The sequence below is a fragment of the Pteropus medius genome, unplaced genomic scaffold (assembly GCF_902729225.1).
Source record: "Pteropus medius unplaced genomic scaffold, Ma_sr-lr_union100, whole genome shotgun sequence".
In the NCBI taxonomy this organism is placed as follows: domain Eukaryota; kingdom Metazoa; phylum Chordata; class Mammalia; order Chiroptera; family Pteropodidae; genus Pteropus; species Pteropus medius.
The window spans coordinates 81,955-96,047 of NW_024356335.1; the positions used below are offsets into that span (position 1 = coordinate 81,955).

At 41.2% G+C, this 14,093-nt stretch overlaps 1 protein-coding gene and 1 pseudogene across 2 annotated transcripts; both read right to left on the reverse strand.

Moving 5' to 3' along the window:
- Positions 1-1,988: 1,988 nt before the first annotated feature.
- Positions 1,989-2,104, reverse strand: LOC120601840 (uncharacterized; annotated as a pseudogene).
- A 1,035-nt stretch (positions 2,105-3,139) lies between these two features.
- Positions 3,140-11,165, reverse strand: PDCL (phosducin like). 2 transcript variants are annotated; one of them, XM_039861466.1, is made up of 4 exons: positions 11,008-11,165; positions 9,486-9,662; positions 7,166-7,347; positions 3,140-5,266 (listed from the first exon to the last, which is right to left on the reverse strand). In XM_039861466.1, exons 2-4 carry the CDS (start codon positions 9,655-9,657, stop codon positions 4,715-4,717), a joined length of 906 nt encoding a protein of 301 aa, XP_039717400.1. In that variant the 5' UTR covers positions 9,658-9,662; positions 11,008-11,165; the 3' UTR covers positions 3,140-4,714. The 2 variants fall into 2 exon arrangements, with proteins under 2 accessions (XP_039717400.1, XP_039717401.1); XM_039861467.1 differs by having other exon boundaries at positions 11,013-11,163.
- Between the last annotated feature and the right edge of the window lie 2,928 nt (positions 11,166-14,093).

Sequence of the window (14,093 nt, forward strand, 5' to 3'; positions counted from 1 at the left end):
ATTATGTTTCCATTGGAAATATCAGTATAAATTCATCGTTTTAAAACGATATTTTTTCCTGTTCTGTCCGTTGCAAGGGCGTGGAAGCAATAACATCCCAGTAGCAATGAATGCTCATACTATCTAGACTTTAGTTTTAAATGTCATTCTCCACAAAAGGAACCAGAACTTCTTGGAAAACAGTTAATTCCAACCCTTATGCAAAGAAAGAAACATGATCCTGGAACATCTTAAGCCAGAAAGAAGGGGAGGGCCTAAAGACTAATGATTCATCTCAAAAGGATACAGGAATTGGCTTTAAAAGGCTACTACTGGCCCAAAGCATACACACACACAAAATGATGGTAATAGATATTGAATTTATAAAAATCTGTATGTCTATAGTGATACTGAAGAGGCGGGAGGAAGGTAGGGTTCTACTTTGCAGAAGATTGCCAGGTAATAAATGCAAAAGAAATGAGAGAATTAGAAAATCACTAATGTAATAATTTGGTTCAGGCAAGGATCATCAATAGATACTAAAACTATTAGGTGAAAGGTTTTGGGAGGGAAAGATATTTACACAGTCTCCAAGTATCGCATCACAGATGACTTACTATTTACAAAGAGGAAAATAATTTTATAATATGGAGATCTGGCAGTCACACCTTAACCAGGTGATTAAACCTCGGATCACCAAGCAGACATCCGGTACCCCTGACTTGATGCAGTAAGAACTACACAACATCACCGCTGGTCACATTACTGTCAAAAATGAGGACACGATTAAAAATCAGAACGTGGGCATTCTGTCAGACAATTGGCCTGGACTCTAAAAAGCCACTGACATGAAAAACAGAAACAAAGGTAAGAAGACTGTTCTAGCTTAAGGGAGACTAAAGTACCAAAAATGCACTGCGTGTGAATCTTGATTGGATCCTAGATTTAAAAATAAACTTAAAGTTTGGAAACAAGTAGGGAAAATTGATTATGGCCTATATTTTGGATTTTGTGGAGTTATCGTTAATTTTCTTGGGGGCGATGATGGTACTGTGGTTACGAGGGAGAGTGACCTTTTCATTCTTTGTAGATGCAGCAAAGGATTGAGAGGCAAAGTCCAGATGCCTGCAACTTACTTTAAGATGATTCCACAAAAAAAGAGATACAGCAAATGTAGCAAAATGTGAAGGGTATACAGGTATTAATTGTAATTAATATTCATTTTCCTGTGGGTTTTTAAGTTTTCGAAATAAAAGCTGAATTTTTTAAAATTCACTGATTCATAAAATTTAAGACTCTGAAGGGTCTTAAAAGATCATCTAATACAACCCCTCATTTACAAATGGGAAACTGAGGCCAAGGGAAAGGAGAGGTGCCGAAGGGCTCACAGCTGGCTACTGAGAGTGAGTTTATGTTCACTATTCTCCTGATTGCTGCCACCTGTAGTGGGACGTGGGTGGCAGTGTGGTCAGGGGTATGAGGGACTTTGGGAGGAAGAATTTGGTGGAGCTATGGCAGGAAGGGGGGTCATGTTGTGGGTCACGGCCACAGTCCAGAGGGGAGGAGGTTCTGACATGAAACACAGGCAGGCCCCGGAGACCCAGGGCTATACCCAGCTCAACTCATTTTTCTCTTCTTAAAAATCTCCCCTTATTTTCTTCCTCCAACCTATTCTCCCCGCTACTCTTTTTTAACTTCATTGTATTGTCTCTTCATTGTATTGTCACTTGGTTTCTTCATCTTTGCAAAGTTGCTGCTTCCCACCCTGAAAGGACGTCGCATTCAAAGAACCGGTACGTTCATTATATTCTTACTGATGCCTTACCAAATGAAAGGCACAGTTGTGGGCACTGGTGATGATAAAAACAGATAGTATTTATTTGAAGGCTGGCTGCGTTCTAAATATTTTTTAATTTTTTAATTTTTATTTTTTATAGGTGAGGGAACCCTTGACCTCGCAGATTGCAAGGACCTTATCAGCTTATCAGCTTAAGATCCCTTATTTTTTACACCTACAGCACCTGGTCTTCCTAGGTGGTCTCCCATCCAAGTACTAACCAGGCCCAACCCTGCTTAGCTTCTGAGATCAGACGTCAGGCTTGTTCAGAGTGGCATGGCCATAGACGAGTGTTTTAAGTATTATATGTGAAGATGCATGTTACACATCCCCATTTCACAGATGAGGAAACTGAGGCATGGGGGTATTAGTATCTTGCCCACAACAATGCTACGTGTCAGCCTATTCCCAGGGTGAATACTGTGTCATGCCACACGCAGAGAGGAAAACAAAGTCCACAAGTTAATGGGCTTTCATTCCAGGAAGTGAAATCTGGAAAACTATTGGCATAGTTTGTCATAGGCAAATGTTTCTCTTTCCTTCCTCCCGATTCCATGGCTAAAAAGGAGAATCACATAAAGAGGAAGAAAAGTGCTCTGAATGCTCTTTTTTCAAGTCCTTCCCTCCTTTATAAATGAAGAAAAAGGAAACCAAAAGAAGTGAACCCTTGTTTTGTGACAAACGCTGTCACTCACCTTAATCCACAGGATGGTGATTTCAAACTTGAAACTACCTAGTAATCACCTGGAGGGCTTGTAAAAAGTGAGCCACTACCAGAATTTCTGATGCAGTAGGTCCAAGGTGAGGCCTGAGAATGTGCATTTCTTACAAGATTCCCCAATGAAGCTGACACAGAACTACCCATGAAACAGGTACCGTTGTCCCTACTCCAGAGGTGAAACCGAGCATTGGGAAGACCAGGTGCCTCACCAGAAGCTACCCCACCAATGACAGACTGAACCTGAACCCTGATCTGACTCCAAAGCCTGTGCCGTTTGCATGATGCATGCGTTGGAGACCTAACGCTGGCATTTCCCCATTCCATGTTGTTCACTTTATTCTGGAATTTCCATTCCTGAAAGGCAAAGCCAAGATTCTATAAGAGTGTAATATATTTTCATTTCCAATGGGAACAAAAGGTGGCTTGTAGAAGCTATTTTTAAATGTTCCTGTCCATTACCCAGTGATTCCTCTTCAAGAATGATCCAAAATATAGCCCAAAATACAGATGCTAAGTGTTTTAGCAAAAAACGGGTACTCTAAATATCCAATATTAAGGGACTGGTTAAATAAATTATGGTATATACAAATTATGGACTATTATGAAGCCATTAAAATTATTTATTTAAATTTTTATAATAAGGCAAAGTATTTACAATATAATAAAACAGAACACATAACTAAATTTAGTAATCTCTCAATGTTATTAAAAATATCAAAAAAAGACTGAAAGGAAATAACCTAGAATATTGACAATTGTCTCTATTTTTAATAATTTTCTGTATTTTCCACACTTTACAATGAGTTTTAATCAGAAAAAAAAAACGTGCACTTTCTTTTTGATTAACTACAACAGATACTTTCAAGATCCTTCTTTAATGAGTCAATTCCTAAACAGCCAAGAAAAGCAAGATTGAATTTTAAAGACAATATTTAATTCCAGATTACATTTCCCCTGACCCTAAAATATACATTTTTTAAGTAAAAAACAAGAGGAAAAAAGCAAACAGCAATCATTATTACACAGAAAGACTAGAAAGCTACCTGTAAAAATAACAATGGGGATTATTTTTGGTTGGTAGAATTATAAGGCTTTTAGCTTAATAATTTTTATTACATTTTATTTTCTACAATGAGCATCTATTACTTTTGTAATAAAAAGTCTGTGCTGTTTTTCTTTTTAAGAGACAACCACCAAGCAAATTACAGGACATCTATATAATGGAATATCAATAGCCATTTTAAAAATGTTGTAGAAGAGTATTTAAGAACATGAAAACAAGTTTGCTAGATTGGCTGACCATACTATAAAACAGTATGCTCAGAATGATCCCATTGTTTTATTTAACAACAAACAAAATGTCTACATCTACAAAAAAAAATCTTAGAAGTTTTTAAAAATCTTCATTAAACAAAAAATCACCTTATTAAATAAAAGAGACAGAGAAAGGAGTATGATTTTACTCAAAGACCCTCCTGTAAAAAAGGCTCTCCAGCTGCAGCCAGCTCTGATTTGTAAGTCAAACTGGTCTTCTAGCATCAACAGGGCAGTCGGCATCATCCTTGCTCCTACTCTAGACATAATAATGCTTGAGGGGGACATCAACTCCAACAGCAAAGGGTGCCCCACTTGATGAGGTAAACACATGCCACCTGGAACTTTAAAACAAGACCCTGGTAGAGAACAGGGTCTGGGGAGCAGGGAGGAAATTTAACTGCCTTCTTAGAATATGGATCTGATTATAAATATAACGTACAATCATCTGAATAAGGAAATGCACAATTTATGTTGCAAATAACACACTAACTATAGCATTTTACTCCTAGACCTGGCAGAGGCCTCTGAGATCATCTGAAGACAATTTCCAGGACACTGTCTTTAGGATGCCATGTAAATACTGACTGGAAAACACAACAAGGATGTCATGCTGGAGAATTTTAAGTAAACAGTCCGAAAGCCTGGTTTCCTGTTTATACAATTTTAAGTCATTTTATTGCTAGCCACAAGGTGATTCAGCATTTTGATTTAATCTAAGGATTTCTTGACTTTACATATAATAAAAGAGACTACAAAGGATAGCTTCAAAGCCAGAAGACACAGGAAGGAACAAAAATAAACACACAGACATGCGTCTTCCAGCCTAAACAATGAGAAATCTAGGCCACTAGATCTTCAGTTCAATCTATTTCCAAATCACTATCCTCACTGTGACAGGTGGCAGAGTTATGCAGGGACGTCAGCACCAAGACTTCCTTTTCTGGGAGCAAACCAAATTCCTGTAGAAAAGCTTCAAGGTCCACAGCAAAGAAATCTTCCCCCAGCTGGTCAGTGACTCGAACAAAATTGCCAATCAATTCGCCCCCCTTGTAGAGGAGCAGGGCAGGAAGGGCACTGCTGGTGAACCGGCTGCTGGCGCCGATAACTGAGCTCTTCACCCGGCAGAATTTGACAGCTGGGTACTCCGCGGCAAGGCAGATCATGCAACCATGCATGGCGTCGGTGCCCGGAATGCCATCCTCATAGATATGGACCATGATGAGCGTGCTTTTCTGTTCTTTGTCGATCATGTCTAAAAACCCTTCTCCACTGGGGATCTCAAAAACCTGCCTGAATTGGGGTCCCCTGTGAAGCTGCTGCTGCATCTCTTCCATTCTCTGCTTCCGGTACTGCTGCAGAAACTCTTCATCGTCCTGGTCCTCGTTCATCATGGAAAACTCCTTCAGAGTCATCTGAAGGAGGACCAGCAGGTGAGCATAGGAAACACACACTGAATACTTGCGATAATAGTTAATATGCACCGCATGTTTAGGTGGCCCCATGTATCGCATCTCACTGAATTCTCATGCCAACTCCATTGGGAAGAAACCTTTATTACTCCCACTTTACTAATGAGGTTCCGAGACTTGAGATTATTTGCACAGATTCACATAGGTAACAAGTGTAAGACTGGGATTGAAACTAGATTTTTTTTGAAATGCCCAGGCTCTTAACTACTGTATCAATATTGCTTCTCAATTCAAACAGACAGCGTCAGATAATATCACTTCACGAGCTTTTTTATTGTTGTCAGTCTGGCAGTGGGTTAATTATTTTACCCACTCTTTTGTTTTGTTGAAAAGACAACAGGACATTAAGGAACTTTAAAAAGAACGCTCATAATCCCTGCCCTGAACACACACACCCCGCACAGACACACAAAACGCACACGGTCACATCCTAAAATGGATTTTGCTTTCACAGCAGCAGTTGTCGGTGTACCAATTAAGCTATAACCTGCTTTTACCACTTAACATTATCATAAATATTTCGTGTTTCCGAATATTTTTTATAAAGTTATATATCAAGTGCCATATTTTGCTTAACTACTCCCCTATTTCTGGCATTCAGGCAGCTTCCTGGCCTGTTCTATTGCAAAGAATTCAGTAGGACAAAAAGAGCCTGTCTCAAGACTGCCCATGTGATCACGTGACATGTTGCTTCATCTGGTCTCTCATCTCAATATAAGGAAGCACTGTGAACAGTGGGCACACTTCCCTGCAGCCAGCTTAAGTTACAAGTCTCTCTTCTCCTGCCCTGGTGTAGCAGAGACAGCGCTGCTCCCATACGAACCCTGGCTCTGCCCAACCCCGCATGGATTAGGAGGTGAAGGCCAGGGGACCACACCAGATCAGAACTGAGGTTACTGCATCACAGCCAGAACCATTCTGAATGCACTGTTTTACTTATCATTCCTCATCTTCATGCCATCTCAGAGATCTCCATTCTAACTCTGCCTACCAAAGTGGCTCTTTCTGAGCTGTTGTGATCTTTGAGTCTAATGCCCTGAAATCATCCTTCTGATCAAGGTGAATGGCTCCTCACTTAATCCTCTTATCTGCGCCCTGATCCCGGCTGGTATTTCCAGCCAAGAGCTGCTTTGGGCCATATCCAAATGACCTCCTAGACATGCACCCATGGTCAGAGGATACGGGGTGAGAGGGAGTGGGTCCTTTTGATACTGGGAAGAGTGTCAGGGACCTAGTTCCATATACCTTCCAGAGTGTCTATTTGCTTCTACTGTATTGCCTCATTAGAATAAATTTGTATAAATAGGCTTCCAGTGAAACAGCAGCATCATGGGAAGAGGAGAAAAACCTGGGTTAGAATTCGAGTTCCTATTAGCTTTCACTCATTGCATGAACCTGAGCAAGTTCCCTACCATGTCTAAGCATCGGTTTCATCATCTATAAAATAAAGATATTATCACCAACCTCAAAGGGTTACTTCTGGCCCAAGGTAAGAGTTCAATAAAGGACAAGAAACTCCTATTTACTGAGCACTTTCGATGGGCAAGGCACTATAAAGGGCACTGCACTCACACAGCACAGCCCTGTGAGGGAGGGATACTGACCTCATTTAACCAATGAAAAGCCCGATTCAGAATGGAAGAGACGTCCCCAAAACATCCCCACAGTCACTAGTGGCAGAGCTGAGATTCAAACCAAAGTGTGTGTTTCCGTGATGACTCTATTCAGCATTGCACAGCTTCCTGGAGGCCAAATCAAACATCCTACACCTCTTGAATCACTAATCCCAGTTCCAGCAGCCAGGGCAGCTTCTGAGGAAAAAGCCTGGGTGCTGCGAATTACCTTCCCACTGATCTTCTCCTGGAGGTCCTTCTGTTTCTGCTGCTCTTCCTCTTCATCCAGATGGGACCTGCAGGTCATTGACAGCTTCTTGATCAGCCTTTCCATCTCCCGGCATTGCTCCTCCCTTTGCTCTGTCTCCAACTGTTTGAAGCGGCGCCAGTCATTGATCACACCTTTTGGACCTGGGTTGGGGGTGAACATGGAGGGGACCGAGAAGAATGGGTAAAGAGCGATGGATCAGCTCACACCTGTCTAAAGCTCGCTCCGAATGCACGGTGACGCTCACACAGGGCAGCGTGGTCTACGCACAGTAATGTCCACTGCGGCATGGCTTGCAATAATTAAAGGGCCGAGCTACGGTCTAATATTAGGAGAGGCATTAAATAATGATTCACCTACTCAAAGGGAAGTAAAGCAACTCTTAGAAAGAATGAGGTAGCTATGTTTCCTGCCATGAAAGGTGTTCAAATATATTAGGTTAAAAAAAAAAAGAGAGAGAACAAAATGCAGATATCATGGTATGATCCTCTGATTTTCAGAAAGAGAACTGTATGTGTAAGTATTTATAGATATTTATATACATGCACATACATTTGAATGTTCATAGAAAAAGGGTTAGAAGGATGTATAAACTGTTGACAGTGGTTGTCTTTAAGTAGCAAGACATAAGAGATAAGAGGACTGGTGAGAGAGAACTTCTTCTTTTTTCTTTCTACACTTCTGTATAATCTGAATTTTTATAACATTATGGTAGGTTGTCCTGTTATTCAAACTAACCCCACACCTACCTGCCCCATGCTATAAATCCCTGCACCTTGACATGTGATTTATAGGACCTCCTGTGGCATGAGTACATGTATCCCTAGCCCACTGATGTTGGGCTTGGCCATACGACTTTCTTTGGCCAATGGATTCTGAGCAAAAGATTTATGAGCTATTACATGTCTCCAACAGCCCTCTCTTGTTCCCTACACTTAGCCATGAAAATGGTGTGTCTTTCAGCCTCGTTCCTAGAGAGGATACATGAAGCACAGATGCTGCTGACGCACACAGGCAGCACATAACATGATTGAGAAACAAACCTTTGTTGTCACAAGCCACTGAGATGTGAAGGTCTTCTGTTACCACAGAAAAAGATAATAAAAATCTATATAAAGCAAACTTTAAAATGCTACCAAGAAACACTGAGAAAGACCTGAATAAATGGAAAGGCAATACTGTATTCCTGACTAGGAAGACCCAACATCACACAAAGGTGTCAATTATCTCTAAATTAATCTATATATTTAATGCAGTCCCAATGAAAATCTGTGATTGCACATATGTGTATATGCTCTTAAAATTGCTTTGGAAAAATAAGAAAGCAAAAGTTAGGGAAAAAATGACACAGAAGAGTATTGAGGAGAAACTAGCCCTACTAGATACTAAAACATGTAACAGCACAATAATTAAAAACAGTGTGATAAAGTACAGTAAAAGAGAAATCAATAAGTGAATAGATATTTAAGTGTAGAAAAGATGAAATCATAAAAATACTAAGAAAACACATGGGAGAGCTTTTTTAAAATCCTGAAGTAAAAAAAGTCCTTTTAAGTAAAAAACAAAATTAAGAAACTATAAAATAATGCTTTTAAGTACATAATAATAAAATTTTTTTGCCAGAAAAAGAAAATAAAGTAAAAGACAAACAACAAATTGGTAGAAATGTTTACAACTCATACCATAGATTAATTTAATTCCCTTAATATATAGTTCCCTAAGAAGAAAAACATCAACCACCCAATTTAAAAATGAGCAAAGGATACGAAAATATCTCCTAAAGTTATGAAAAGAAGCTCCATGTCACTCTTAAAAAGAGAAAATAAAACTACAGTGAGTTACTATTTGTCGTCCCTGGCTAAGATCAAAAAATAAGATAACACAGTAGAAGGGCAAGTGTATGGAGAAAGATCGTTATCTCTGGTTAAACGATAAAACAGTGCCACCTCAACTTCACAGCAATTTGAAATTACTAAAATGTAAAATTGTCATTTCTAGGAATTTATACTACCAGTATACTCATACCTACAATTTATGTGTACCAAACAACTACTAATTTGAGAAGCTAGATTCACACCCAGGCCAGTCTGTGTTCCCTACAATGTTGCTATGCATGCATAGGTGTACTGTGCAGCGGAATGGCTAGAAACATGCAGCGAAATAACAGCTCTAGGTTATCTCTGGAAGTGGGACTAGAATTAGAAGCAATCAGACTGCCAACTGATACCTATTTAATGGACATTTTTTAAACCTGTTCCCGGAGCTCAGGGATTTCCAGTACCTGTGTTAACTGAGATGCCTTCGCCTGCCAACTCCGCATCTGCAGGTATTGAACTGCCAGCCAGGGCACCCCTGCCTCTGTCCTTGTCCTCGTGGTCGCTGTCCTCATCCTCACTGCTGCTGTAATAGTACTGCAGCTTTTCTCCCAGCAACTTATCATCCAAGGTCGTCATGGTGCCTGGGAGAGGGGAATATATCAGGCTCTTCTGCTGGTCTGAATCAGACAGACTCGAATCACTTGTGCTGAGATCCTACTATTTACAGGACCCTAAAAGTGATTTCTTTTTCATAAGCAGGATCTCAACAAATCCATAGGATGACTCTGTGTGATAGGGTTAATCAAGCTCTTTTTGCAGAAGGTAAAATTGAGGCTCAGATAAGGGAAGTATCTTTGCCATACTTTACAGTAAATTGTGGAGCTGGGGTCGGACCCCAGAGATACCTGACTACAAAAGACGGAACGTGTCAGTGTCTTCTTAATAAGGGATACTGTCCTACTGCAAGGGCTTGGAGGAATATACTTATTGACTGGAGGTTTTATCTACAAGTTTAGGTTTTCCTATCGACTAAGACTGCTGTTAATGAAAAAAGTGGGTAAGAATCCTCAAGAAAAACTCCAAAAGGAAGCATCAAGAGTTTGGATGGATGGGCTTTGAAGGCCTACCAACCTTGGTTAAAAGAAGAGCCCAAGATTAGATTTTACTAATTCCAAGAGTTTAAACGACACGGTTAGAGCCAGGATTCTGCATCGGAAGCAGTCTGGGGCATTTGGAGAGAGAATCACAGCGTAGGCCCTCACAGGTCTGCTTGCGGATCCAGCAGGGATGGTGAAAACTAGCGTGAAAACTAGCATGAAAACTAGCATGAAAACTAGCACTCCTTCCACTAAGCCTGGCAATACCATGCTTCCTTCATCAAAGACTTATCACCAGGCCTATTACACTTCGTTACAAAGTGACTCTCCTACGGGGCAGGGAGCTCTAGGAAGCAGGGACCTCCAATGCCCAGCACCAGGCCTCTGAACAATTTGCTAAGTCCATATGGAGAAAGCTTGGATCGATGGAGGAATGCGGGGAGCCCGGGAGTCAGGTGGACAGCGGGGTGCACAGGAGGCAGGGTTAACTGAGAGAAAAGCGCAGGTACCAGAAGGGGTAGCAGAATGAAACTGATATAGGCGTGGACGGGCCAGGGCGATGCACTGCGGGCAGAGCGCGACTGGGTGGGGTAGTGCTTAGTGAGGGCGGGGCCAGCGGAGCAGCTCCCGGAGGAGGCGGGCCCACTGAGGGGAGGTGAGGAAGGGGCCAAAGGAAGCGGGGCGGCGAGATAGCGGGGTGCAAACAACTTTTGTGAGACAGGCCAGTGGTGGTGGAGGCAGCGGAGGAGGCGAGGCGGGAAAATCAGCGGAGATGCCAGAGGTCGAGGGGGCGCGCGGACAAAGCGGGCTCCCCGACTACCCGTATTCCACCACCTCCCACCCGTATTCCCTGCCCGCCGCTTCTTCCCCGCTGAACTCAACGCTTTACCCGGCCTAGCTCGGTCCGGATCCCTTCAGGCTGGCAGCTCTGGGAACTTAGGAAGAAAGGGAGCGCTCTGTAGGAAGAAAAGAAGTGAGTCGGCGCCTGGAGCCCGAGGAGAAGAGCCGCTGGAGTCCCGACTGCGCGGACCAACGAGACAGCCTTCCTGCGTCAGGGTAGACAGACGCTGTCCAATTGGAGTAGGGCTCTCCAAGTGGCCGAGGGAGCGGCTACGGGTCCCATTTTGGGACAAAATACCTCGACAATAGTATTACACGCTATTCGCTTTGTTTTTTATAGACTTTGAACGAAAAGCTACGTGATATATGACCGGCTTTGAGCAACGAAAAAACTTAGTTACTTTTGAAGTTTCCGAAACCGTTCCGCACGTATTCTATCACTTCTAGTAAGACAGAATCAGAGACACTAAGTACTTTAACAAAGAACGCACAGCCCTTAGATTAAAATTAGAAACACCAGCAAAAATGCCAGGTCCATGGTAACTAAATGCATTGTGAAATCCTAAATTGGATCCTAGAACAGAAACAGACATGAATGGGACAACTGACGAAATTTGAATAACGTCTGTTTAATAGTAATATTGTATCAATTGTTTTAATAATTGTACTACGGTTCTGTAAGATGTTAACCTTTGGGAGTTCTGGGTAAGGAGGACGGGGGAACTCTATACTATTTTTGCGACTTTTTAAAGACCTAAAATAATTTCAAATTCTGAGTTCTTATTGAGATGCCCAATACATAACCATAAAGTAACTCCTAGAAAGCTTAGTGCAAATTGAATCATTCAAAATATACTAAAACAATTACACTGTTTAATATTGGGTTCTTAATTTAAGGGAGTGATTCTTAAGTTGGGGTGCTAAGACCACCTGAAATTGTCTGCAAATTTGTATATGTGCATATTTTTCTGAGTCTCTGTTCAGGCTATCAAGAGTCAGAACCCCCAGCCCCTTACCCCCCTCCCTCACCATTCCCAAAATTTAAGGACAATTCATCATATGGTGACTTTCTATATTTTTTGTCGCATGAACAGCCGACTTGAATATGCTTGTGATCTACTTTAAGTGACAAACCAGCACCCAGCAATGGTGCCTCTGCATAGGAGAGTCTCCCTAAGTATTTGTTAAACAAATACTAGTTGAACACTTTGCTTTTAATTGTTTTTACTCACATCATCCTGAAGAAGGGGTCTTCTTCACTCATGATGATTTTTTTTTCTTTTTTAATTAATTTGTTTTTATGGCAACATTGGTTAACGAAATCCAAAAAGCTTCAGCTGTACACTTTGACAGCAAAGTATATATATATTTACACTGTGTTCACCTCCCGTAGTTAGGTTTCTTTCTGTCACCACATATTTGACCCCCTTTTACCCCATCTACCACCCATGGTGGTTTCTTGTCCTTCAAAATTCACTTTTAAGGTTGCAGTCCACAAGGGGGTCATCGGTACTGCCCAACAATCCTAGTTTCTCCTCCGGGTCTTCTCCCACTCTCTAGGAGAAGCAATTCATATCTCTTCTCTCAGATCTTTAACACTCCTTCCCCTCTCCTAGCTCAGCTTATGACCTTGATGCCTATTTCACCTGAAAAATAGAAGCAACCAAAAGAGACTTGCACTTGAGTCTACCCTCAGTATACCAACAACTCCCCCTGATCTGTACCTATTAAATGAATCACTGGTGCGGTGGATCCCACCCCTCCAGCCTTGTAAAGGACTCATCTCCTGTAGCAACTCCTCTCTCTCCCCTGCATATCCTCGCTTACTTTCTCCAGCCTATTAATGTTTTCCTAGTTCTCATCTCTAAAAAAAAAAAATCCTCAGATACCATTCTCCACCATCCAGATTGCTAATGAGCAAAAAAGTTTGATATCAGTGAGACTGTGGGGAATACATTGCTGGTAAGACTGTAAAGAGATACAGATCTTACAGATGGCAATTGAGAAATATCAATCAATACTACAAAAACATATCTTTAAGCAATTCCACTACTGGAAGTTCATCCTATAGATACACTTGCATGAATACATTATTTAGTTTTTTTAAAAAAAGCAAAGTAGAGAACATTATGTATCTGTTTCCTGTCTTTTGCATTAAAAATACAAATATTTGCTTATATATGCATAAAGAAAATCATTGAAAATATCTATAAGAAAAAGTTACTTTGAACAGCAGCTGAATAGAGTGGGAGACTTTTTATATATACTTTTATATGTTAATTTTTAATCATCTGGAAGTATTACCTATTCTGTTCCCGAAATATTGATCTGTAACTTTATTTTGTAATGACATTATCAGGTTTTAGTACCAGGGTTATATTAGTCTAATAAAACTAGTTAAGAGGTTCTCCTCTACATTTTCTGAGTTTCTGTGAAAATTGGTGTTATTTTTCCCTTAAGTGTATAATAGAATTCATCTGGGCCCAGAGTTTTCTTTGCGGAAAGGTTTTCATAATGAATTCAATTTATTTTGTAGGTAGAAGGCTATTGTAGGCAGCTTCTAAAATGGATCCTGTGCCAATACATTTATTGCCTCTCAGCTCCCAATTCACTCTTCTTGCTTTTTGCAATAATGGATAGAATTCCTTTAAGTTTCTGTACTTTGCAATGAGCAAAGCTTTGCAATGATAAGCTTTCTCAGGAGAGGGCACTGGAGGGGCAGTGGTCGAAGGTATGGCTATAAAGAATCCAGTGGCGCTCTTCCCCAGCCATTTGGTGCATCGTACGTGTTGCCTTGATGACCTTGCAACCTCAGTCTGGCTCAACAATAATTTTCCCATGACCCTCTCTCAACAGGGAAATCGGTGCCCTGAAGGCCTCCTGCCTACATTGGCACCCAAAGGCGACCTGTCTGCTCTGGTACCAGTTCCCTCCACAGGGTCTTGTGCAGCTCACCTGTGGCCCAGAGATTTGCTTTCTGCTGGCCAGCAACCAGTTCCACCTGGGGCAAACCAGCAGACTTTTCTGCTGAAGTAGGCTAAACTTCACCTTCTTCAATGAGATCTGAACTCCAGTCTTGTAAGGGGGCCCCTTTCCAAGTTTGTCCTTCCTTAGGTACTCACTCTAAGCCATAGG